The 27,592-nt window shown below is 42.6% G+C and overlaps 1 protein-coding gene across 4 annotated transcripts in view; it reads left to right on the top strand.

Annotated features, from left to right (window-relative positions):
- LOC146359734 (uncharacterized) overlaps nucleotides 1-27,592 on the top strand; it is an 86,411-nt gene that overhangs the window by 35,179 nt on the left and 23,640 nt on the right. For 2 of the 4 annotated variants that reach the window (XM_084827994.1, XM_084827993.1), the window contains 4 exons: nucleotides 3,261-3,347; nucleotides 5,397-5,535; nucleotides 6,030-6,124; nucleotides 26,871-26,975. In XM_084827994.1, the coding sequence (XP_084684120.1) occupies nucleotides 3,261-3,347; nucleotides 5,397-5,535; nucleotides 6,030-6,124; nucleotides 26,871-26,975 (426 nt within the window). The remainder of the gene's footprint in view (nucleotides 1-3,260; nucleotides 3,348-5,396; nucleotides 5,536-6,029; nucleotides 6,125-26,870; nucleotides 26,976-27,592) is intronic. The other 2 variants (XM_084827997.1, XM_084827995.1) reach the window with 1 other exon arrangement.

Genomic DNA, 27,592 nt, shown 5'->3' with positions numbered 1-27,592 from the left:
CTTTTCATAATTTGTTTACAGGTCCTGTGTATGAACAAATTGCTTTACTTTTCACAGTGGCCTGTTTACTTTGGATTTTACTCCATTCACTGCCTCTCCAGTGTCACCAAATAAATGCCTAAATTCTGACCCAGTCTCATTTAGGTTAAGTGTCAGCTTAGTATTTTTTTTCTTTTATTAATAATTAGCATTGCATTTTTATAGATAAAAAATTATCTATAAAAAAGAATAAGTGTAATAGGAAGAGTTCAACCAAATTAACTATCATCAGCTTACCTTAGATCACTAGATAGGCCTGAAATAGCACATTCTAAAGTAGGATGTAGCTGCTAAGAGGCTGAACTATAAATCAGGAAGTCCCCAGTTTGAATCTTGCCTCTGTCATGAACTTAATAGGCTGCACTGAGCAAGCCAGTTGCCCTTGGCCTCAGCTACGCATCTGCAGTATAGGGATAATAGTATGGGTCAACCATCCACAGTTCTTGTCAGGATTAAAACAAGATGATATGTATGAAATGACTGATAAATGCGAAGTATAATAGTAATTATTATTTATATAATGCATCTCAAATGTTACTATATTTTATCTCAGTAATTCTTACAGCAAACCAGCATGGTAGGGCAGTATTATTATTCTCTTGTTGCAGTTGTGGAGGGGAGATAAGATAAGACTGGCAGCATAGTAGCTAACCTAAATTCATTTAGGGTGCAATCCAATCTGGATGCTCGTCAGCCTCTGAGTCTGGAGGCTGACGGGCAGCCTATGTAAGATGGGAGGAGCGTGGAGGCGCTCTTCGCCTCCGCTCTCCTCTTGCCCTGCATTCTTGCTAGATGGGCAATTTTGCCTGTCTAGCTGGGGCTCTGCGGAGGGGGAGGGAAGGGAGCTGGGGCAGCTGGGGGATTCTTCGTAAGCCGGCCACCCTGGTCTCTTTCCCTCCCTGCCCACAGAACCACCCCCTTTCCCTCTTCTCCAAGGTCATGTTTGCAAGCTTGTAGAGGCAGCCTGCATGGTTCTCTCCATGCAGGCTGTGAAGGGGCAGGGGAGGGGGCAGGATGCTCAGACTCCTGGGTCTGAGGTCAGAGTGCTGTCTCCAGCCTTGGATCCAGGAATCCACCCCCCCCCCCGCGCTGTCTAGGAGCCATAGGATTGCTCTCTCAGTGAATTCATGGACAAAGAGCTACAACAGCAGTAGACCACGTGTAAAAGGCATCTCCAGTTAAAAGGATCAGGTAACAGGTGATGGGAAAGACCCTGGAGAGCTTCTTCCAGTCAGAGTAGATACTACTGGACTAGATGAAGCACTGGTCTGACTCAGTGCCCAGTTAGATGTGACAAGAAACCATAGTTTCTTGCTATGTGAATGGGCCATGGCAAGCCTCGGGTTCAGATGCTCCCTCTCCCATCTCTTCATGCTCCCCAGGAGATGATCAGAAACATCCACTTCCAGTTTTAAACTAACCACAGTTTCCTGTGCTGTCTGAAGTTGGGGAAGTGTAGTTTGTTTAAATTATGGTTAATGAGAATAAGCCAGGATCTGAAACCATAGTTTGATCCTGGCTTATTCTGACTAACCATAGTTTAAACAAATTACATTTCCCCAAGTTCAGCTGACACAGGGAACTGTAGTTAGAGCAAAACCAGAAATGGATGCTTCTGATCTCCTCTTCCTGAATTCTTCTTTTTTTAGAGCAAAAGGAGAAGGAAGGAGGAACATGTGAACCCAAGGCTTGCTGCAGCTTGTTGTGGACTCTGCCAAAATAAGACAGCTTCATATGTTCATATGAGGTGAGATTTGAACAGGGGACTTTCTGGTTCAGACACAGGTTACATTCTTAGCCCAATATAACAACCTGTAATCAAAAACACAGCATGAATTAGTTTTGTTTGTTTGGGAGGATTTTTGCTTCCTCCCGTCCACTCCTCAAAGCAATCTAGACCAAACAATAGGATGTAGATTCTAACAGTCTAAAACAAGAAATAAAATATTTGCATATGTATTTAAAATCTGTTTATTAAAAGAACCTGCAGCCACTAAATACTTGCTCATATGAAATGATCTTGCTTCCAGAGGGATGCAATGAGAAGAAAATATAGCAGAAGCAAAACCACTCTCTTTCCTCATTTGTGTATGTGGAACTGACCTTTCTCAATTGGGCTGCCTCATCCCTGACTTCTGTGATTTCTACACTATGGCTGAGATTATAGGCACACTTTCTGGGGCATAAGTTCCATTGAACAGAGTGGGACTTCTGAGTAAACATGCATAGAATTATGCTGCACTCAGACCTCTATCTGAAATTCTTCCACATTTAAAAATAATTCAGAATCTTCAAGCTAAACCCAAAGGGAGGTGAGATGTTTGTCTAAGCTCTGAGGGAAGGGGTGATGGTGATGGGCTGACTGAGGGAACAAAAAATTCATTTGAAATTATTTTTTACAGCTGTAGTAGAACTGGAGCAAGATATGGGCAAGATCCTCTAGGAACATATGTTTAGGACAATGGTGGGAAACCTTTTCCACATTTTTCTTTATATCACTTGTATCTCAATATATAAGGCTTAATTTATTAAGGCAGGACATGTTGAGAGGGTGGAACATTATTTTACAATAATAACAATCATAAGTAGAACCATTTCCCCCTTGCAATCTTTCGCTGAGTTCTGTTAAAATGATTTTCTTTCCATTCCGCTAAAGAGTTGTCATTTTGAATAAGCTTTCTGTAAAGAAGAAGGGTCGCCTTTTTAAGCAAACATGTTATTTATAACCCCTTCATGGATCACTGCCTTGTTGTGGCAAAGGGTTGCCTTGAATCCACCATTACAAACAACAGTTATACATAAAAGAAATCGAAATTAAAGATAAAGAGATTGCAACAGCTTAATTTCTTCTTCCCTCAAAAGTATTTTTTCCTTTGGGCAGACAGTCATTGTAACTTCTAATGACACAAACTTGAAGGGAAGTAGAAGAAGACTACAAACAGGTTTATAAGCCTATCAGCAGGAATATGTGGCTACAAATTGCTGAGTAAATGAAACAGCCTGCTTCCTAAGCCTGAGTTTGTGAGTCTTATGTCAAAGCTTTTGGGGTGGGGCAAAAGCACCAGGCGGTGTTAGGAATACCTGCTGAGTCCTAATTGGTGCCCACTGTTGTTAATGGCTTCCTGTGGCTGAATGTTTACTTGTCATTTGTTTTGAGCTTTGTTTCCCAGCTAGTAGGGGGAAAAAATACTGACCCAAATTTTATCTTCTTTTTTAAAAAGTGTATCCCTAGTCATAAAGTACCCTTCTGCAAATTGTCTCATGATACAAAGTACCTGGAGTCCATTCCACAATCAAGTAGTTACATGGTAAGGTGCAAGTCTCTACTTGTTTTTGTTGATGTTGTTTAGAAAATGCTACACATACTAGAAAGTATTCTGGGAAAGATGATGATTTTTTCCCTCTGGAATACCTCGATGCTCATTATAGGAAGGTGGCTGTGCAGATGCCAAGCCCTCCCTCCTTTCCCCTTCCTGCCCTGGCCATTGGCTCTGTACTTCTCACTGCCAACCATGTGGGGCAGAAGGGGCCAATACAAGGGTAAAGCAGCCTGCAGATCTGGATTGCAAAGATTGGTGACCCAGAAAAGAGCACATCTGAATTTGATCCTTATTGAGTTTCTGGCAGTGGTTCTGAAAGGCATTTAATGCATACTGGACATTAGTCCTGGGCATTAAAGGTCTCTGTGTACCCAGACAGCAGGCATGGTATGTGTTTACATTGATTTCAGTGTTCCCATGCTTCCCACCAGAAGTACCTGACCTGAAGGATAGCAGCTTCCAATGGTTCCCATTTACCCTATCCGTAATCTCCCTGCTTAAGGCTGCCCACTTCCCCCCACAATTGTTAGTTAGCATTAGTAAGACAGGCACTTGCTTGTTTACAAAACAATAATTTTAAACTACTAATTTAAAACTGGGAACCACATAGCTATTGGAAGATACCAGCTTTAAGTTATAGCATACCTATGAAGTAAACAGGAGAAAGGGATCAGTCTCTGACTTTTATGCAGATCTCTTAGTGATCTGTCCTTATGGAGATTTATTTTGTTTTGTTTTGAATTACAAATAGATCCTAAACAGCTACTCACAGACCTTTGTGAAAATGCATCTTATCTTCAGGAACTAGCTCTTAATCTACATCTCTTTACATTCTTTCTCAAATGCAGATTTTCACTTTTGGGTACAAAATGGGAAAACACTTCATAACCATGGAAAAAAATGACTTTCATTTCAAAAGTGGTCTGTGTATTGATACAATATATTCTAATCATTTTATAGTTGTGGGCATTTTTCTCCAATAAAAGATGAACAGACTGTCATGAGAGATCTATTTTCCTCTACTGATATACGTACAGCTGCTTGTTTTTGATTGTTGGGATGTGGCAGCTATAATAGATGTCTTGCCAGTTCCAAGAGAGTAGCCCTGTTAGGCTGTAGCAGGAACCTTGTATCCATTTACTCGTTTGCTTCTAGTCAATTGATTACAGAAAATGAAATAAGGATATCTGAAAAATGTAAAATGTTTTCACTTTCTGCAGGAAGAAAAAGAAGTGTACATTCATGATGGCTTATTTTCTAAGATCTTCTAAGATTAAACATATTTTATTTTGCATACCTTGAGGTGTCTGTTTTAAGGGAAAAATAACTTGTTAAAGCTACCATAGCACGATCAGTGCGGTTTTTCATTTGTAAATAATTAATTTACAAATAAATGTTTAAATAAGTAAATAATTGTAACATGTGTAAATAATTTGTAAATTTCCCTTGAACTGCTGCAGTCCAAATAGGATTAAGGTACATACAGAAATTTTATGGCTGGAGTGTTTTTTTTATACCCAGAGGAAGGTTTTAGCTACATACCCAAAGCTAATATTTAAAAGCTAGTTGTAATTGCCTTCATGTAGAAATCACTTCTTTATTTAGTAAGTAGCATAAACTAGTGTAAATAGCATATGCATGTCTATTAAATTGACAACTATCAGATATATCCAGCTAATGCGATGGCCTTTAATATGCAAGTGGATGGTGTAGGATGCTCATATGCGTCCTTCCTTTCCAGCTAATGCATATGCCATAATTTGTAAATAACACTAGAGGGAAACCCAGGTTGCTCAGATCTCATTTTAGCAGTATGTCTCTGTTTCCTTTACAAGTCTTGCAAAGTCCTCCCTGACCAACAGCTATGTTGAAAATAACATACCACAAACCATCACTACTCCCCTAGGATTCAGTGTCTGACTAATATAAGATGTGGCACTGGACAAAATGTTATATTTGATTTTGAGACTTCTTAACTAATAATGCATTTTTCCACACACTCTCTGTCATTGTTTCTCCAATTCCTTCTCTTTTAAGATTATTGGATTGCAGAATGAATTAACTAAGCTTGGAATCATAAAGAACCAGCAAGATTATGAAAACTTTTGGAAACTTGCCCAGGAGGGCATTCATGGTTCAAAGCTCAAAGAAAAGCTTCCAGATATAAAAGCAAAAAGCTGAGTATCTTTATAAGTTTGTCAGTTTTGCATAGCTCATCACCATAGAAAATAGTATAGATTTAAATAACTCAGTGGGAAGCAGGTTCATTCAAATCAGTGCAAATTCATTTGTACAGATCTGTTGAACAACTCTTTCTCCTGGTGATATTTTACCTTGGCAACTTCCCCCATCAATCATTTTTCTCCAGCTGGGATTCCAGACTCAAAAATGTGAGTCTGTAACCCCAGCTAAGGGGAACTTCCAGGAGGAAAGTTGCATGCTAGGGAAGGGTTAAGTACTCTCCTCCCACCTGCCAGGTCTCTTCTGGAAATTGCTCCCTCTTGATGCTGCTTTGCAGTGAAAAAGCAATCACTAGCTCTGGGAAGTGTTGAGTCAGTTGGTGATATGAAGTAAAGATTCAGGAGCAAATGATCTTTTTCCAGTTGACAAAAAAAAAATAGTCACACTATGTTAGAGACTCAATAATTACTTTGTGTTTTTAATCTACAGTGGTTGCTACTAAATCTTTACCAGTCTGTACCTCAGTAAGAACCAATCTACCACAACCTGTTAATGGCTTTACAAATGGTAGCAGGCTGAAAAAAGTAAGCAAATGTGTGTGTTTTTCTTTCTATTGATAACCTGAGATTTCTAAATGCTGTCTTTAAATTTATGAGCTTTTAAATTATAGTCAGCAATTCAGTGTGAAGTTGCTTCTGTTTCTTAACTAAGTTTATTTATTTGATGCATATGCCACTTTTCCACCAAAAAAATGGTGCTCAAGGCCATGTTTAACACAAGAAAGAGTGGGTAGGGGATTGCCCTGCTAGGCTGCTTTCACATGATGCTTAAATAGGCATTTACATTTCCTGCAGTTGTAAATTTGAATGAAGAAACAACATTTCTATGTTTAGAATCATAATTCTACTTTAAAATCAGAATCTTCCAGTTCCTGTACTGTGTCAACATTATTCACACATGGCTCATTCCATGCTAATGTTCCTTGTGGAAATGCCCAGAAGAGCCATCTGTCCCTTTGAGTCAATATTTCATATTATTGTATGTAGATAATGCAACTTGTTTTGATAGGGCATGGAGAACAATTCCATGCAAAGCCCCTTTGGTGCAGGGGTCCTATTGTGTTTAACTTCTAAAGTGATGGGAGATTATAGTTTGTGTCTTAGGGTAGGGGTGGGGCGTGAAACCTCTGGCTCTCCAGATGTTGTTGAACTACTAGTCCCATCATTCCTGGTCGTTGTCCATGCTGACTTGGTCTGATGGAGTTGGAGTCTAACAACATCTGGAGAGCTACTACAGATTTCCCGCCCCTGTCTTAGGGGATGCCTATCTGCATGTACAGGTCCGGGGACTATCTTTTCATTACTTCACATACTCGAGGGCTAAGGTCTGGAGGAGCTTCATATATCCCAGAGCAGTGGCCCTCAACATGGCACTCATGGGTGCCTCCAATGGTACCCACACAGCTCTGCCCCCTTCAAAAAAAATTAATAAAAAATAGAAAAACATGGAAAAACATTAGGCCACCATTTTCTCCTTCCTGTTCCTGAATCTGCTGCTGATCAGCTGTTCAGTGGGCATGAAGAGAAAGCAAAGCAAAGGGGGCACAGGGGAGACAAAAAGCGAGGCAAGAGGCTAGAAAGGGAAAGAAACTGCGAGGTAAAGAGGTGGGGAGGAGAAATAGTGAAGCTAGAGGCTGGGAGTGGAGAGATGGAGAGAGAGAGCAAAGGGGAAAGGTCTGTGTAGATGGAAGAAGATTGGACAAGCCAGGAAGCAACTCTTCCTATTCCCCCTCTCTCCCAGCCTCTAACCTTGCTATTTCTCCTCCCCCCTACCCACCTCTTGATTAGCCAGGCTCCCACAGCAGCCATAGCCACATTCCCCATGGGAGCCATTTTGTGGTGGTGCCCACAGCAGTTTCTCAAATTCCCAAATGTGTCCACGGGTCCAAAATGGTTGGGGACCGCTGACCCAGAGTTTCCATGGCTAAGCCCTGCTTGAGCCTTGGTTCAAATGAAGCTCTCACTTTCCCCTTCAACTATGTGAGATGGGAACTGTTCTGCATTTATAGTGGGAACTACTGAGGGATGGAGAGTTTCCTAGCCCAGGTAAGAAAATAGGAAACCTCTGCTTCCTCATGTATCTAGAGCATACTCTATGGTCAGGATCCAAAAGGGCTTGTGCCAGTTGCTTCCATTGTGGCACACAGTGGTACTTCCTTTTTTTTGTGATGTACAGCGTACAATAAAACAGTTTAAAACAATAAAATTCTACAATAAAAACATTTTCTAAAATACCCTAACTCACCCCAAATGCCTGCCTGAACAACCACGTTTTTAATGCACGACGGAAGCTCATTAAAGAGGGGGCATGGCGGAGTTCCCTAGGGAGGGAGTTCCACAGAGTGGGGGCCACCACAGAAAAGGTCCTCTCCCTCGTCCCCACCAGTCTAGCTGTCCTGGCTGATGGGACAGAGGGAAGGCCATCTGAGGCTGCTCTTGTTAAGGGGCCTGTCTGGTGCTGCTGGAGGCGCTCCTTAAGATAGGCTGGGCCGGAACCATATAGGGTTTTAAAGGTCAAAACCGACACCTTGAATTTGGCCCGGAAAACAACTGGTAACCAGTGCAACTCCTTCAGCACTGGAGTGATGTGATCTCGCTGGCGGCTGCCTTTAATCAGGCGAGCCAACGCGTTCTGTACCAGCTGCAGCTTCTGAACCATCTTCAAGGGTAACCCCATGTAGAGGGCATTGTTGTTCAGTCATTCAGTCGTGTCCGACTCTTCGTGACCCCATGGACCATAGCATGCCAGGCCTTCCTGTCCTGCGCTCTCTCCCGGAGCGTGCTCAAGTTCATATTCATTGCATCGGTGATGCTATCTAGCCATCTCATCCTCTGCCGTCACCTTCTCCTTTTGCCTTCAGTCTTTCCCAGCATCAGGGTCTTTTCCAGAGAGTTTTCTCTTCGCATTAGGTGGCCAAAATATTTGAGCTTCAGCTTCAGTATCTCTCCTTCCAATGAGCACTCAGGGTTAATTTCCTTTAGGATGGACTGATTTGACCTCCTTGCAGTCCAGGGGACTCATAAGAGTCTTCTCCAGCACCACAGTTCGAAGGCATCAATTCTTCAGCGCTCAGCCTTCCTTATAGTCCAGCTCTCACAGCCATACATTACTACTGGGAAAACCATAGCTTTGATTAGACGGACCTTTGTCGGCAAGGTGATGTCTCTGCTTCTTACTGTGCTATCTAGGTTTGCCATAGCTTTCCTCCCAAGGAGCAAGCGTCTTTTAATTTCATGGCTACAGTCACCATCTGCGGTGATCTTGGAGCCCAAGAAAATAAAATCTGTCACAGCTTCCATTTCTTCCCCTTCTATATGCCAGGAAGTGATGGGGCCAGATGCCATGATCTTATTTTTTTTAATGTTGAGTTTCAAACCAGCTTTTGCACTCTCCTCTTTCACCCTCAACAAGAGGCTCTTTAGATCCTCTTCGCTTTCTGCCATTAGGGTGGTATCGTCTGCATATCGGAGGTTGTTGATAATTCTCCCAGCAATCTTAATTCCGACCTGTGATTCATCCAACCCGGCGTTTCTCATGATGTACTCTGCATATAAGTTAAATAAGCAGGGTGACAATATACAGCCTTGTCGTACTCCTTTCCCAATTTTGAACCAATCGGTTGTTCCATGTCTGGTTCTTACTGTTGCTTCTTGACCGTCGTACAGGTTCTCAGGAGACAGGTAAGGTGGTCTGGTACTCCCATCACTTTAAGAATTTGCCACAGTTTGTTGTGATCCACACAATCAAAGGCTTTAGCGTAGTCAGTGAAGCAGAAATAGACGTTTTTCTGGAATTCTCTTGCTTTCTCGTTGATCCAGCGAATGTTGGCGATTTGATCTCTAGTTCCTCTGCCTCTTCGAAACCCAGCTTGTACTTCCTGTAGTTCTCGGTTCGCATACTGCTGAAGCCTAGCTTGTAGGATTTTGAGCATCACCTTGCTGGCATGTGAAATGAGTGCAATTGTGCGGTAGTTTGAACACTCTTTGGCATTGCCCTTCTTTGGAATTGGAATGTAAACTGACCTTTTCCAGTCTTGTGCCCACTGTTGAGTGTTCCAAATTTGTTGGCATATTGAGTGCAGCACTTTAACAGTATCATCTTTTAGGATATTAAATAGCTCAGCTGGAATACTGTCATCTCCGCTAGCTTTGTTGTTACTAATGCTTCCAAAGGCCCACTTGACTTCACTCTCGAGGATGTCCGGCTCAAGTTCAGTGGCCGCACTATCATGGCTATCAGGGACATTCAGATCTTTCCTGTATAGTTCTTCTGTGTATTCTTTCCACCTCTTCTTAATCTCATCTGCTTCTGTTAGGTCCCTGCCTTCTTTGTCCTTTATCATGCCCATCTTTGCACAAAACATTCTCTTGATATCTCCGATTTTCTTGAAGAGATCTCTAGTCTTTCCCATTCTGTTGTTTTCCTCCATTTCTTTGCATTGTTCATTTAAGAAGGCCTTCTTGTCTCTCCTTGCTATTCTCTGGAACTCTCAATTCAGTTGGATATATCTTCCCCTTTCTCCCTTGCTTTTCGCTTCCCTTCTTTCCTCAGCTACTTGTAAAGCCTCATCAGACAGCCACTTGGCTTTCTTGCATTTCTTTTTCTTTGGGATGGATTTCGCTGCTGCCTCCTGAACAATGTTACGGACCTCCGTCCATAGTTCCTCAGGCACTCTGTCTATCAGGTCTAATCCCTGAAATCTATTCCTCACCTCCACTGTATATTCATCAGGCATATGATTTAGGTCATACCTGAATGGTTTAGTGGTTTTCCCTACGTTCTTCAATTTAAGCCGAAATTTTGCAAGAAGCAGCTCATGATCTGAGCCACAGTCAGCTCCAGCTCTTGTTTTTACTGACTGTATGGAGTTTCTCCATCTTTGGCAGCAAAGGACATAATCTGATTTCGATATTGACCATCTGGTGATGTCCATGTGTAGAGTCGCCTCTTGTGCTGTTGGAAAAGAGTGTTTGCTATGATCAGCGTGTTCTCTTGGCAAAACTCTATTAGCCTTTGTCCTGCTTCATTTTGTACACCAAGGCCATGCCTGCCTGTTATCCCGGTGATTTCTTGACTTCCTACTTTAGCATTCCAATCCCCTATGATGAAGAGGACATCTTTTTTTGGTGTTAGTTCTAGAAGGTGTTGTAGGTCTTCATAGAACCGATCAACCTCAGCTTCTGTGGCCTCAGTGGTTGGGGCATAGACTTGAATTACTGTGATGTTGAATGCTTTGCCTTGGATTCGTACTGAGATCATTCTGTTGTTTTTAAGATTGTACCCCAGTACTGCTTTTCCCACCCTTTTGTTGACCATGAGTGCTACTCCATTTCTTCTAAGGGATTCTTGCCCACAGTAGTAGATATGATGGTCACCTGAATTAAATTCGCCCATGCTTGTCCATTTTAGTTCGCTGATTCCCAAGATGTCCATGTTCAGTCTTGCCATCTCATATTTGACCACCTCCAGCTTACCTTGATTCATTGATCTTACATTCCAGGTTCCTAAACAATATTGTTCTTTACAGCATTGGATTTTCTTTTCACCACCAGACACATCCACAGCTGAGTGTCCTTTCGGCTTTGGCCCAGCCGCTTCACTCTTTCTGGCGCTACTTGGAAATTCCCTCTGCTCTTCCCCAGTAGTATATTGGACACTTTCCAACCTGAGGGGCTCATCTTCCGGTGTCATATCTTTTAGCCTTGTGATATGTTCTATGGGGTTTTCTTGGCAAGAATACTGGAGTGGGTTGCCATTTCCTTCTCCAGTGGACCACATTTTGTCAGAACTCTCTGCCATGACCTGCCCGTCTTGGATGGCCCTGCACGGCATAGCTTATGGCTTCACTGAGTTACGCAAGCCCCTTCGCCACAACAAGGCAGTGATCCGTGAAGGGGGTAGAGGGCATTACAGTTGTCTAAACGAGAGGAGACCAGGGCATGTACTACCGATGGGAGCAGATGGTTGGGAAGGAAGGGGCGCAGCCGCCGTTTGAGATGGAGTTGATACAGGGCTGTCCAGCTCACAGCTGACACCTGAGCCTCCATGGACAGCTGGGAGTCCAAAATGACCCCCAGGCTGCGGACCTGGTCTTTCAAGGGTAGCCGTACCCCATTCAACACCAGGTCAACATCCCCCAACCTCCTCTTGTCTCCCACCAAAAGTACCTCAGTCTTGTCAGGGTTCAGCTTCAGCTTATTCCTCCCCATCCAGCCACTCACCGTCTCCAGACATTTGGACAGGGATTCTACGGCCAACCTTGGTGAAGATTTGAACGAGAGGTAGAGCTGCGTGTCATCCACATATTGATGACACTGCACCCCAAACCTCCTGATGATAGCCCCCAGCGGCTTCACATAGATATTAAATAGCATCGGGGAGAGGATGGAACCCTGTGGCACCCCACAAGTGAGTGGCCACGGGTCCGAAACGGGTCCCAGTGCTACCCTCTGGTACCTGCCGAAGAGGAAGGTCTGGAACCACTGTAATACAGTGTCTCCAATGCCCAACCCCTCCAGGCTGTCCAGGAGGATACCATGGTCAATGGTATCAAAAGCCGCTGAGAGGTCGAGGAGAACAAGGAAGGAGCATTCACCCCTATCCAGAGCCCTCCTCATATCATCTACCAAGGCGACCAAGGCCATTTCTGTCCCATTCCCAAGCCTGAAGCCCGACTGAAATGGGTCTAGATAATCAGTTTCTTCCAAGTGTGCCTTCAACTGCATCGCCACCACCCGCTCAATCACCTTGCCCCAAAATGGCAGATTTGAGACTGGGCGAAAGTAGTTCAGAACTTGAAGATCCAAGGAGGGCTTCTTTAAGAGTGGTCTTATCACTGCCTCCTTGAGGGCTGATGGCATCACTCCCTCCTGAAGGGAGGCGTTCACCACTGCCCTGATCCCCTCACCCAGTCTTTCTGCAGCCCATAATGAGCCAAGATGGGCAAGGATCAAGTAAGCAGGTGGTCGGCCGTACAGATGAAAGCACCTTGTCCACTTCATCAGGAGGAAGAAGCTGGAACCGATCCCACAAAACCGGTTTGCCACAGGCCGCCTCTTGCTCACTAACTGTATCCACAGCGTGCAGAGTAACACACCTAATCTGATCAATTTTATCTGCAAAGTGCCTTGCCAAGGCCTCATAGGAGGCCTTAGAATGCTCCAGTGGTTCAGGAGCCACAGGACCGAGCAGGCTCCAGACCACTTGGAACAGCTCTGAAACCATATTGCATCCATGGAAACTCCTAGCACAGCCATTTAGAGTCTGGCCAACTTTTTCCACATAAATAGGAGATATTTATGTGGAAGATAAAATATAGGGTCTTGTGATAAGATATAGATGTTATTCCAGAAATTCTGGATACCTCAAAAGCTTACCAGTTTTCCTAAAAATTCACATAATATTATATATATACATACTTATATATTATAAGTATCTCAACTTCTGTGTGCACTAGTTTTGCCAGCATCAGTGGTTATCAGTATAAATAACAGCCCTAACAACTTTTCTCATGTTGCAAAATACTACAAAACTGGATACATGACCGATGGTCACCCTTGGCAATGTATGTGTGAAAATGTTTTGCGTGAACATGTTGTTTAGGTTCTGTCACCTAGTAGAGTGGCCTCCTGGAGTTTCTGAGCTCAAGGAGCCATCAGACTTGTTGCACAAATTATGCTTAAGTTCGTTCCCTCTAGGAGGGGTATGCCAATATCCCCTTAGAGACACACAGAATTCTGAGATTCAGTCCAATGCAGTTTTATTTGGCAGGAGACAAACAGCGCTGTTTGGGTGGATTCTCGCGGCTAACGCCACAAAGGAGAACCACACCCTAGATGTTTTTGGTACAGCTTATATACATTCGGTATAATGACCTCATTAGCTATGCGGGGTGGGCTACATAATATTCATGAACTTCATTAAGCATGCATAGCTGACATGTCTGTACGGCTGACCTGTCCTTGCAAGCTGGGCAGGAAGCGATCTAGCTGGAACTGGTTCTAACCAGCTGCAGGAGTGGCGGCTACTCGAGGGGGGGGGGGCGCTCCTCTGGCTGTACCTGATATGAAACAGACCATTGCTGTTGGTGTCAACAAGGCAGTTGATAAGACTATCTTCCTCTGGGACTTTCCACTGTAGAAGGCTGCCTCAGATGGCTGCCAATACTTTAAGATGGTGCCTCTTCAGTTCTATCAGACTGATCCACGACAGTCCAGAATACAGCTGAGAAAGAAAGCCGTTCTTCTCATAACATGTCACTCAAGACTACTTAAGAGGGAGAATGTAGGGAAGAAAGTATTGAATGAGGGATTGGGATGCTCCAAGCTTGGATCCTTTCCTCCTCCACCCCCCTCCACTTTAGTGTGCTCAGTTCCCTAGCTGTGCCCTGAAAAAGGAGCCAGGGAGGACTGGTCTCTTCCATGCCGTACTTATATCACTCCTCCAATCCGCTGTAACTAGCAGTGTACTTTGGGCAAGGGGTCAGGTTGCTGAAACTGGCTAAACTGGTTAATTTGCAACCTGAATGGTTAACTAGGGTATTGCATTCTCTGCACTGTCATTAAAGGGGAATCATGATTTTATAGTCTGCGATTCTTCATTTGTCACTGAGTTTAAAAACACACACTAATACATTATGTTTTATTTTACGCACTGGACCACACATCACTCTAAAGTAAAATGAATGCATCAACGGGCAGTATCCAATGCTGCCCACATGCTAGCCGGGTCCACCATTAGCGCAACATGAAGCTAGTGGTTGTGGAAGCAAGCAGAAAGAGTAGAAACATTTGTTTCTGGAACAGGACAGGTCAGCGAAACTTGCAGTAGGAAGCTTCACAGACCTGTCCTGTTCTGGAAACAAGCATTTCTGCTTGTTTCTGGGGTTGCTTTAAGACGTGCCAGCTCCTGTTGCATTAGCAGTAGGTCTCACAGGTGAAACAAAACCAGAGATGCAGCAGCAATATTGGATATTACCCCATTTTACTTGTTTTGCTTGAGCAGGAACCTCGAGATTCATCTGAGATTTTCATTTGAGGTGAAAATCAGTGATAACTCTAATGCCATCTGATGCTACAGCCAACCCAGTCAGTTGAAGGGAGGATATAATTAGGGAACCTGAGACTCTTAGTCCCCCTAGAAAGGTGACCAATGAACGATGATCCAATGTAAAGATGAAGATTGACACCTTATTAAAGAAAGCCAAACAGAATAAAGGCAGTAAAGGAAAAAAAAATGACACCAAGGTTGTGTATAGACCATGGCTTTTGAGGGACTGGGAGGCAGTAATGTAGAACATGATGAACAAGTTCATTTTTTTTGAACTTCTTGCCATGGTCACATATCATATCCACACATCCAGAAAGATCTGTAGAACATATTGCTGGATATTAGTGGCACAAGGAAACCATCTGAGTCGGTTAACTCACTGGTCGGGTTCAGCTATTAGTACCCATGGGCTGTGTGTGGTTTGTTAACTATGCCAACACCTCACCCTCGCCGGGTTTGGATGACATGAGAACCTACCAGTGGGGGTTGAGTTACTGAATGGGTGCCCATGGGCACCCAACATGTGCCACAAACCACAATGGCTTATTTAAGCCACCATGGCCCAACTTGATCATGTGAACCAGGTCACTGAGTATTGTATTATGCCTGAAGTGGTGAAACCAATTGGCTAAACTGATATGATGGAACAGAATGTTCACAAGCATGCTAGATTTTCAGAGATAAAGCTCATGGGATATTTGTAGTCTAGTTGCTTTGAGAGAAATGAAAATTGCCAGCTTGGCTGGGAATAAAACATTACAGTAGAGCAATAGTTTTATTCTGGCAGGCTGAGGACAGGAAAGATATCACGAAGATAGGGAAAGTCAAGGACAGGGAATGCTGAGGTAAGATGGAAGAATAAAGAGCCAGCAGTGAACCAAGAAATAGGAATCTTATAGAACGAGTTGAAGGAGAAGGGGATTTGAGGAAAAAGAGAGATGCAGGGAACTGAGAGAATGAGGGGGTGGGTGGATGGGAGGACTCAATTTCACATTGATTTGAACTGTCTAGCCAGTTGTTTGGCTGCAGGCTTCTAGTCTGGATGTAATGAACTATATCCATTCAACTATAACCCCCTCCCCGCAATATTCTTTCTATACCATGGATAGGGAGGCTTTATCTTATACTCATGGTTATCTGTAGCTTTCGCAATTGTAATTATAGTTGTCTCCTACATCTTTATCCAGGAGCCTGGATAATTATAAAATATGCAGTTTTTAGTTCCTGTTGTAGGGCTGGGGAATATGTAGCCCTCTAGATGTTGTTTGACTGCAACTTAGCTATGCTGGCTAGGGCTGATGGGAGTTGCTGCCCTACAATATCAGGAGGGCCATATGTTCCCTATCACTGGCCTACCACATTATGGCTGTATTGCCCTGGGTCTCTGTCCTTTTAATAAAGTAGGGTAAGAGTCTCTTTGTTTCCATAATTTTTCTTGTTTTACAGAAAGATAGGAAATATAGCTTGCAGATTTTGACCTGGTTTGCACATAATGACAACCCAGAGTATGGGTTGAGTATGTGTTGTTGAATTGTGGCTTGTCGTTATGTGCACTATGATTTAAATATGAGTTGTTAACCACAAACAACCCAGGAAGAGCCCATAGTTTGTTGCTGGGTTGTGAACTCTGGGTTGTTTGTGATTAACAACCCATAATTCAACCATAGTGCAGGGCTCACACATAACAACAACACACAATTCAGTGACAACCCATACTCAACCCATACTCTGGGTTGTTGTTCCATGCAAACCAGGCCACTGATATGGTGAGAAGTCACGAGTAGAATTTCTTTACAGGTGTAAATTTCACGTATAAGCTCAATATATAAATCCAAATTATATTTCACTGCTATTCTAAGTAGCAGCTTGAAGAAAAAATATATGCATTTTTACAACTAAGATCAGAGGAAATGTTAGGTTGCTGCCTGTCTGTCTTACCTGAAGTGACCGAACATAAGAATCTCAATACATATAAAATCATTTCCCAGTATTTTGTCACATTTTAGTCAATATGACCAAGAAACAATCCAGGGCAGGTCTCTGCATATGCAGCTAGGGTCAGCTTGATTCTCAGTGATTCCCATTGAGTTCTATGGCACAAAATAAATAGGCTGCAATTAGAAGGAGCAAATCCTGTATCTCATTCCAGCTACTGGAGTTTGGATCATTGCCTGTTAATCCACCCCGAATGCAGCTTCTATAGATAAAAGGAGGAAACATTACATTCTTCCTCCTCCTCAGGGCTGTTCAGGTATGTGTGCTGGGGGCAGGTTTGAAAAAGGAGGCCTTGGCCCATTCTCTGCTCTACCTAAGGCAATGGCCTCAGTGGTGGATGGTGAATTGGGGAGTGCAAAGAAGAAGTAAGGAAGTGAACTGGGGAAGGACTAGAACTCTCCATTCTTCCCCCACCCATCCTGCTTGATGGGCCTTGAGCTAGTAGCTTAAGAATTCTGTTGCTGAATCAGACCAGGGTCCATTTAATCCACCTTTTGTTCCTGACATGTGGCCAGCTGTATGCCATTGGAACTCACAGGCAGTGTATGAAAATGATGTGGCTTCCATTGTTTCTCCCCAGTGTCAGATACTTGGAGGCATACTGCCCCTGGAAATGGAGCTTCCATTGTAATTATTACGACTAATTGCTGTTGATAGGCTGGTTCTTCACAAATTTGTCTAACCCTTTGAAAAATCCATCTAAGCTAGACCACCATATCTTAGTCATCCCAAATTCCTTAAATTAATTCTGTGCCAAATTTGGAACTTTCAGTGAACCCAACGGAATTATTTAGAATTACAACAAAATGTTACCTTCTCGGGCATGAAACTGAAATCTTTCCTGAACTTGCGTTGGAAACTTTTCCTCTGGAGTGACTTCAGTAATTGTTTCCAAATGGAGGGAGGATTAGTGGAGATGTCACCAAACCGTTAGGAGGACTTGCTAGTCTTTCATCCTGCCCCAGTCAAAGGTAGGCCACATGGGCCCCTGTTTGCCTGGCCTAAGACAAATATATCTTGGCTGAATTCTTATTACTGTGAGCCTGAGTGAGGCAAGGGAAATTGTTCACAGATATGTGAGAAGAAAATAAAATGGAGAAATAAAAAGCTGCCTTTTATACATTAAAATGGCTAAGTGCCTCTTGGAATTGAATTAAAAACTTATTTTAGGTTATAGTATGACAGAGACAGAGCTGAAAGCAATGAAGAAATATATTTGAGAAAATGCTAGACAAAAGTGAGACAAAAATATGAATCGATAGTTCAACTACTATTTGGTTGAAGTTATTTTTCTGAAAACATGTCTGCCTGATATGTACTAAACTGGACATCTTTATGTTGCTCACTTTTGAACATATTAGGTTGGTTTCATTTCTATATAGATAACTTTAGAGGAAGAAAATAAATAGGGTTGATATTATGTAGAAGATAGTCAGACTCCAAAATTCAAACTAAGGCTCATTCTTCCCTCATATTTCATGTGTTATACTGTTCACATAACTCCAGAAAAATATTTTTGAAATAGAGAAGAGGGAATAGCAAAGAGTTATTTACGTTCTAAATGGAATAAATGGAAATTTATGGGAATACACACACACACACACACACCCACACACACGAAGATAACCTCTATTTCCAAAATGACTGGAGGAGATTTCCTCACATTTCTTTTTTTTTACCTGAACTTTAAGAATTTTAAGGAATGCATCATTCTATGTATGTATGGTTGAGGCCAATGGAGATTTGAGCTGATATACATGTCTATTGGTATAATTATGACTGAGACCTGTTTACAAGTCATTGGCCCCAGTTTGTGTGAACATTTTTATTGCATATTTTGGAGCTATACCTGACCTTTTAGCTGGTGGAGAAGACCCTGCTTGTGCGGAAGCTCTGTATGCCCATTGGAGTCCAATGGTGCTTTTGATCAGTCCAATAAGAATTGCCTTGCTGGGTCAATTTGGGGTCCACCTAGTCCAACATTATATTTCCAACAGCAGCCAGCTCGTAATTTATACCTAAGACTTGCCAAAATCAGCTGCTACTGTTGTCACTGAGCTTCTAATCTCATTAGTAGGAATCCGTGGTGCATTATAAGGCTTTGTAGCAGGGTGGTGGGTGAGGGGAAGGGACTTGACCAACCAAAATTAGTAAGGAGCCTAGAAGATTTGCAATGACCTGTGTAGACAAGTCATTTATTAGTGCAAACTCTCCCTTTTCCATTTGCAAATGTGGCTCCCAGGTGAGAATATTCTGCCCCACCCATGCCAAGAAGCATTTCTCAGCAACTCAAGAAACATGTAGAACTGAGAAGTGAACTAACAACAACTTTAAAAAACAAATGCATTTATTATATGACATACATGGAACAGGTCTATGTCATAAATGTAAGATTACATTATATTATTTCCTGTGTGATTCACAGTCTCAGCCTGTAGGACTGTGTATAATTGACATCAGGGATACTTTCGCACTCATCCACATGCCAACATATACCCTGGCCAATTTTTTGAAATGGGTTTACAGGATTTGTATAGCAAATGTGCAACTTTTATATCTCTGTTGCAGAAGACACAAAATAGTATTATGTATCAATTATATTGAAAGCACCTGTTGTGTTTCACCTTGCAATGTTGTTTGCTTCACTCCAAAGTAATTGTTAACTGAATGGATAGGTAGATTCTGGCTATACTGTAAAATGACGTAAATTTTCTACTGGACCATGTTAGTTCCTCAGAAATATACATCCATACATGTTGTGGGAGAGTACCTATATTGAAGAGTGAATCAAATGCCAAAGGGCTTTCTAAACCATTTCAATAAAGACATATTTAAGAGGAGGTGGGATAGGAACCTTTGAGCATCCTTGGTTTTGTCTGCCATATGACCTAAGGCCAGAACATTTAGTTGTGAAGGTATCACTAATGATGTGCTAGTTCTCAGGGATGTATCAGAGTGCTGCAGCTGACACCCGATAATATCGCTCACTCCAGTGCTGGCACACTTTGACTGCTTAGTGCAAAAATCTGTCATGAAAGAGATCCTAAGTAAAAAACCAGAGAGCTGTGCTTACATAAATATGGAGATCTAAAGTACAGTTTTAAAAAGAACTTATGTTTAGATATATTGCTTCATTTGTTTGATTTTGGGTACTGTCTTGCCCACTGGCAAACCTTTTGCAGTTTTAAAATGAGAAGTTGGATTAGTGTCATCCTTGTATAGAAGCTTGTGTAAACATATCTAACCACCCAGTAGAAGTAGCAAGCGCTATTCCTTTCTTGATGGATCAGTGATATGGAGTCTTTGAACCCCATTCTTCATTGCCATTGCTTAAGAGCGATTACCCTATTGGAACTGCTGTACTCACACAGTGGATTGGATTGGATCATTTAGGTTAGTAGTAGGCAACCTGGTACCCTCTAGATGCTTTGGACTACAACTCCTATAATTCCTGACCATTAGCCATGCTGGCTGGGGCTGATGGAACTTGTAGTCCAAAACGTCTAGAAGGCACCAGGTTGCCTACCCCTGATTTAGGTCATTGATTTCTTATATCAGAATTTGTATGTCTTTGTCATTCCTAAATTCATTCTTGCAACTGTGCTATCTTGCTGTTTTCTTCAAGGAGACGGATAAGATCTGGCATGAATTTCCTTTAATGCCCTCCCTTTGTTCCCTTCTTCTCCTGGCTCCCATCTGAACTAGTGCGCCCTGTTGTCACTAGTCCCTGTTTTCACTATCTGTTGTTTCTTCTCTCTTTTTCATTTCTTTCTTACCTATCCTTGAAAAACCCTGGCTCGAGCTTTTCCATCCTCTATATTGCTGCCCAGTATTGCTTCACATTTCCTTGGTCTCCTAGCATTGGCTCAGCGTCTCATCTTCTTCATGAACTCCTACCAATTTGACTTAATTCTGTCCAGTCTGATGAAATGGAACTTGGGAATGTTTCAGATTATTTCCCTGGGCTAATCTATGAGTCTCTTTTCCATTTTTCCTGTGCCTCATATAACACCACCAGTCATTCTGACCTCCTTCACTTCTTTCCTTCTTGGGCCTGTGTGGCATTATCTACTTCTGGTTCTATACATCTTTATCAAGACACCAGCCAGTCTTCTTCAGTTTCTTCTGATGCTTCACTTTTTCCGCAGCTTGATGAAGTCACAAGGGGTGCAGTACTTTGCCATCTGCTCTTCTTTTTGCCCTCTCCTTCTGGAAGCTCTCAATCTTGTTAACTGTCTTTACTACCTACTCGCAAACCTGCTTTTCCATCTTTGATCATTCCATTCTGTTTAGGCTCAGTCTGTGTGTCTTGCTCCTAGATGGTTTACCATAATCTGTCTTTGAACCCAGAGATAATGAAGTCCTCTTCTTTTCATTTAAACCTTCTCATATGTTTCTGTCAGTGCTGAAAATGCTGTTTAACATACAACACTGGGAGCCGTTTGACTCAACCGTCCTCCTTTCATACCCCAGATTTCCAGGACCTTGTTCAATTTTGCCAGTTCTTTGCCTTTCAGATTTCCAAAATGTTCTTTTCATTTTCTGCATCTGTTGCTAAAATCCTCATTCATGCTTTGGCCATCATCCTTTAACTGCACACATATTAATCTTCACATGTATCAGATATTGTTGCATTTCTGTAATTCACCCAGTTGAAGTTAAAAGCATTACAACATGTTGAACTTGGGTTGTTATTAGGCACATAGATTTTGGGATTAGTATAAGTAAACCTCTGAGTTTGTTTTAGCTCTGTTTGTAGAATGTGTGTGGAGTGGGAGGAAGGGGCAGAACAGAGATTGCTTCTGAGAGAGAAGTTTATTGCTTGCAAGGTAACAGTAAAATATATGGCCAACATGTGGCACAAATTCAGGAAAGCTAATATGCTGTCTTTGTTCAGCTGGCATGGGCTTAAATTAAACATCTTGTAACAAAGATGTTTGCAGTAGTTCCTACATGGATAGAGAGTCAAGATGCAGCAGTCTTGTGGCCTAAGACATGTTGTAAAAGGAAACCTAGACTTCTGAACCTACATTTAAACTGAATCCTACGGGGAAGGGAGATGTAATGTTGGGGGTAACAATGGACGTAGGCGCATGCACTGCAATGGAGAGAACAGCGCTGATAGCGCCCAATAATAGTCTTCAGACACATGTAGGAAGAAAGCCAGACTATGAAGCACATGGTCTTCGATGTCTATATACTAATGCCCAGAGTATGGGAAACAAACAGAACGAACTTGAACTCTTAATACAGGAGGGAAATTATGACTTGATAGGTATAACTGAGACTTGGTGGGATGACTCTCATGACTGGAATACAGCAGTTGAAGGATATAACTTGTTCAAAAAGAACAGGAGGAACAGAAAGGGAGGCGGGGTTGCACTGTATGTGAAAAATACATATCTCTGCACAGAAATACAGGAGGAGGAGCTTGGTAGCCCCATCGAGAGCATCTGGGTTGAAATAAATGGAGCAAAGAATAAAAGGAACCTGGTGGTCGGAGTCTACTACCGGCCACCCAATCAAGGAGAAGCCAAGGATGAAACTTTTGAAAAGCAAATAGCCAATGTTTTAAGGAAGCATGATGTAGTAGTAATGGGGGACTTCAATTTCCCCGATATTTGTTGGGAGACAAATTCTGCAAAACATGGCCCCTCCAGGAAATTCCTGACTTGTGTGGTGGATAACTTCCTCCTACAGAAAGTAGAGGAAGGAACTAGAGGATCGGCTATCCTTGACTTGATCCTAACCAACAGAGATGACTTAGTGGATAAAGTAGCAGTTACAGGAACTCTGGGGGAAAGCGACCATGTTGTACTTGAGTTCTTGGTTCTAAGGGAAGCAAAAGCCGAGTGTACTCAAACGCGTACCCTGGATTTTAGGAAAGCTGATTTTAATAAACTCAGAACAATGATCAGTAAGGTCCCATGGCAAGCAATGCTAGCGAGAAAAGGAGTCCAAGATGGGTGGGAACTTTTAAAAAAGGAAATTCTCAAGGCACAATCACAAACAATTCCAACAAGAAGAAAAGGTGGAAGACAACAGAAGAAGCCAATGTGGCTTCACAAAAAGCTTAGGGATGACCTGAAAACAAAAAAGGACACATATAGGAAGTGGAAAGAAGGCCAAGTAACAAAGGAAGAGTACAGGCAGGTAGCACAGAATTGCAGGGATGGCGTCAGGAAGGCTAAAGCGGAGAACGAGGTGAGGTTAGCGAGGGATGCTAAAAACAACAAAAAGGCTTTCTTCAGCTACGTGCATAGTAAAAGGCAGAGGAAAGAAATGGTTGTTCAGCTATTAAATAAGGATGGCAAAATGATAACAGATGACAAAGAAAAGGCAGAGGTGCTCAATTCCTACTTTGGCTCAGTCTTCTCCCAAAAGAGGGTCTATGACCCCCCTGGCAAAGGCGAAGTACAGGCTGAAGGGGCAGGATTGCAGCTTGAGATCGACAGGCATATGGTCAAGGAACACCTCATTACTTTGAATGAGTTCAAATCTCCAGGGCCAGATGAACTGCATCCTAGAGTCATAAAGGAACTGGCAGAAGAGCTCTCAGAACCGCTGTCTATTCTCTTTGAGAAATCATGGAGGACCGGGGAAGTGCCAGATGACTGGAGGAGGGCTAACGTTGTCCCTATCTTCAAAAAGGGTAAAAAGGAGGAACCTGGGAACTACAGACCAGTCAGTCTGACATCAATCCCTGGGAAAATTCTGGAGCAGATCATAAAGCAATCCATCTGGAAGCACCTTGACAACAATGCAGTGATTACTCGAAGCCAACATGGATTTGTCAAAAACAAGTCCTGCCAGACAAATCTGATCTCATTTTTTGATCAAGTCACCTCCCTTGTAGACCGTGGGAATGCTGTAGACATCATATACCTCGACTTCAGCAAAGCTTTCGACAAAGTGCCCCATGATATCCTGATGAGCAAACTAGCTCGAAGTGGGCTAGATGAAACAACGATCATGTGGATCCACAGTTGGCTACAGAATCGGACTCAAAGAGTGCTTATCAATGGGACCTTCTCAAGCTGGGGAGAGGTAACGAGTGGGGTACCGCAGGGCTCAGTCCTGGGCCCAGTGCTCTTCAATATTTTTATTAATGACTTGGAGGAGGAGGTGCAGGGAATGCTGATCAAATTTGCAGATGACACAAAATTGGGAGGGATAGCTAATACTTTGGAAGACAGAAACAAAATTCAAAGTGATCTGGATAGACTGGAGTGCTGGGCAGAAAACAACAGAATGGCATTTAATAGGGACAAATGCCAAGTTCTGCACCTAGGAAAAAGAAACCAAATGCACAGTTACAAGATGGGGGATACGTGGCTCAACCACACTACGAGCGAGAAGGATCTTGGAATTGTCGTCGATCACAAGCTGAATATGAGCCAACAATGTGATGTGGCTGCAAAAAAGGCAAATGCTATTTTGGGCTGCATTCATAGAAGCATCGCTTCCAAATCCCGGGAAGTACTAGTTCCCCTCTACTCAGCACTGGTTAGGCCTCATCTGGAGTACTGTGTCCAGTTCTGGGCACCACACTTTAAGAAGGATGCAGACAAGCTGGAGAGGGTTCAAAGGAGGGCAACAAAGATGATCAGGGGACTGGAAACAAAGCCCTATGAAGAGAGACTGAAAGAACTGGGCATGTTTAGCCTTGAGAAGAGAAGACTGAGGGGAGATATGATAGCGCTCTTCAAGTACTTGAAAGGTTGTCACAGAGAAGAAGGCCAGGATCTCTTCTTGATCATCCCAGAGTGCAGGACACGGAATAATGGGCTCAAGTTACAGGAAGCCAGATTCCGGCTGAACATCAGGAAAAACTTCCTGAGTGTCAGAGCAATACGGCAATGGAACCAATTACCTGGGGAGGTGGTGGGCTCTCCCACACTGGAGGCCTTCAAGACGAGGCTGGACAGCCATTTGTCAGGGATGCTCTGACTTGGATTCCTGCATTGAGCAGGGGGTTGGACTCGATGGCCTTGTAGGCCCCTTCCAACCCTACTATTCTATGATTCTATGATTCTATGATTACCAATTTCTTTGAACTCTCTCTTCTTTTACTATGCAAAGAATACTGTTTAAAAATTCAGATGGTTCCTTTTAGGACATGTGAATTACTACAATTTTAAAATCATGGCATCTTGGGGAGGATGTGGAAATAAGTCAAGGTCAAGCTAGCTGCACATCTTTCTGCAAAACCTGATGCAACTCTAATGTGTTAATAATATTACTAATAATATCAATTTATGTGGTACTGTTCAATATAAAAGAAAAATATTTGCTGACCATTTACAGTGTAACATCTGTTTTGAAATATTAGTTCCTCTTGCAGTCTTGTCTGGCTAGTTGGCTTATACTTCCTTCCCAACTTATGATCAAGTCTGTGTGCATGATATGAATTCACAGAAATGCAGAAAGATCTATCCAATTGGCCTTTCCCACATGGTTAGCAATATTCACACACCATACATACATGTGGGGTGGCACTAAGGGGAAATGACTCCCACATGGCTCATTGGTTGTGTGAAGAGGACCTAAGATAAGAGATCTAAAACAGAGCTCATGCACATCACTACACAACTCATGTCTTTGTATGTTACAGAGGAAGCACTAAACAGGTATCTATGAATCACTTGAACTCCTTTTGTTGCTGACCCTTGTAACATCTCCCTAAGACCCTGGGAAGTGTTGATGATGTTTCTTCCTCAAGACATATAATCTGAGCTTTTTAAACTTTTGAAATCTTACATTTGTACACTGCATTTCCATAATGCTAATAAAATAATTAAAAACTATAGCTTCTATATGCCAAAGAACACTTCCATGTGGTATTGTTGCCAAGGCAAGATTAAGAAATGGGTTAACTGGGCTGCAGTCCAGGACCTATCATCTCAGGGGGCCCACCAATGTTCTAGAGACCCAGTCCTCACACATGTGTTGACTATTACAGCACAGTATTTTGTTTCTGCTGTGTCTTATGAGATACTCTCCCTTCTCTGCATTCACTGTTCATGTGCACAAAGGCCTAAGAGAGAGATTCCACACAGTCTGTTCAAAGCCCACTGCCCAGCGATGGGTTGGGTGGCATTCCATTCCCTTTTAAATAAAAACTCTGGATTATAAAATATTTTTGGAACACTTCCTGGCATGCATTTGAATGGATCTTCTTGTCTTTGGGTGCAGTGCGATAGAGATTAAAACAAGAGTCCTTTCAAAGAAGTTGCAGCTCAGATACACTGGGGGATTCACTAGCCCCCTGCATGCACTGAAAGAATGCTTTCAAGAGCCACACTTTCAAAAGCCATATGAAAGTGCCCTACACAAACCAGTGTAGATGTGTAGAGCTTTACCATGCAAGTGGGGGGGATGGGATCCTGGGCCAAATGGGACCCTCTCTCATTCTGACGAGCTCTGCATGTGCATATCTGTCTGTGCATAGGATCCCTTTGCATGTTTGCGGAATGTTGTGGATTGTACATGTGGCAGGGGCTACACATTGCAACCCCACTGCCCATACGTTCTTTCAGTTAATGAACGGGTTCGAGTGGAAACCCCTTCTCTCTCTGGGCTGCAACTTATTTCTTCTCAAATACCCATTTTTGACATTTGATAGCCAAATGATAGCAAAAGACAACTACAGCAAAGTTGGAAGGGATGGGGAGCCTCCGTGGGCCAGAAACAGCCTGTTGGCTGGACCACTGCTATACACACTTACCTGAGAGTAAGTCCCATTGAACTCAATGGGGCTTATGTCTGAGTAGACATGTATAGGATTGTGTCCTCACCGCCACATAACTATTAATTCAATTAACTAGGAAAGTGAAGTCTAATAAATATGGTTCTGGCACCACTGCTCACAAGCTTTCTTTATACTATAGAAACAGGCGGACCTTAACCACATTATTCTTAACCACATTATTTTGAAGGATTGCATTAATGCAAAATAAGATTCATCCCAACTTCGGTACATTAGAGCAGTTAGCATTATTTATGAGCAGGTTCTTCATTCTTTCAAGCCAAGAACCACAAATTAGTTTTGTTCTTTGTTTTGCCATTATATATTTTTCTTATTATATATTTTCCTTATTTATACCTTTCTGCTTTGAGACAGATGAATTCATGAAAATAATATTTATTTAAGCACTAGTCATTTTTTGTGTCCTGATAAACAAAAAAATAATCATTTGTGGGATTTCCCCCTAATTTTTGTGACAGAGCACAGCTTCTTTGCTGCAGCCTGCAGATGCCTGCCAGCCTCTAACTCATGTTATGAGTAAACAGATGAAGACACATGAAGAAACTGAGCAAATGTTTCCCCAGGTAGGTGAGAAAATCTCAGGCCTTCCTGCTGCTTGATAGGCTAGTTTAAAATTGGTGAGATTATGGAGCAGTTATAAATCTGGTGCTCCCTAAAATACAGTTATTCCCCTGGCATTACAGAACAATCCATCAACCCAGATAGAATCCGTCTTCCAACCCCTACTTTACTATTACAACAAATTTATAGTTTTGTGTGATGTACTTTGTGCAGAGAAAATATAAGCAGTACAAGCTAATAATGTGAACCATAATTTCCTCTGCCTTCCAGGCAGTTAAATCAGAAATACATTCTGTGGGATTGCATTGAAGACTGCTGCCTGCTACAGAATTTGATCTGGAGGCTGTCTCTTAACTTTCTCTTTATTTAGGGTTTTCTATCTCTTAGGGAGCAAGCCTGTGACCCCCTAGACAGTGTCTGGGGGGCCATAGGATACTTCAGATTCCTGGATCCGAGGTCAGAGACATCACTCCAACCTTGGATCCAGGAATGTGCGGTCAGATCCCCCTCGCAGCCAGCATGGAAAGAACCACACCAGCTGCCTCTCTGAGATTGGAAACTTGACCTCAGAGAGTGGGTAAAGGGGGCGTTCCAGTGGGCAGGGAGGGGGGGATTGGAG

This window comes from Heloderma suspectum, chromosome 1 (assembly GCF_057233095.1).
Source record: "Heloderma suspectum isolate Gila_16-S chromosome 1, 16-S_ref, whole genome shotgun sequence".
Classification (NCBI taxonomy): Eukaryota; Metazoa; Chordata; class Lepidosauria; order Squamata; family Helodermatidae; genus Heloderma; species Heloderma suspectum.
This window is presented reverse-complemented; position numbering and strand designations above follow the sequence as displayed.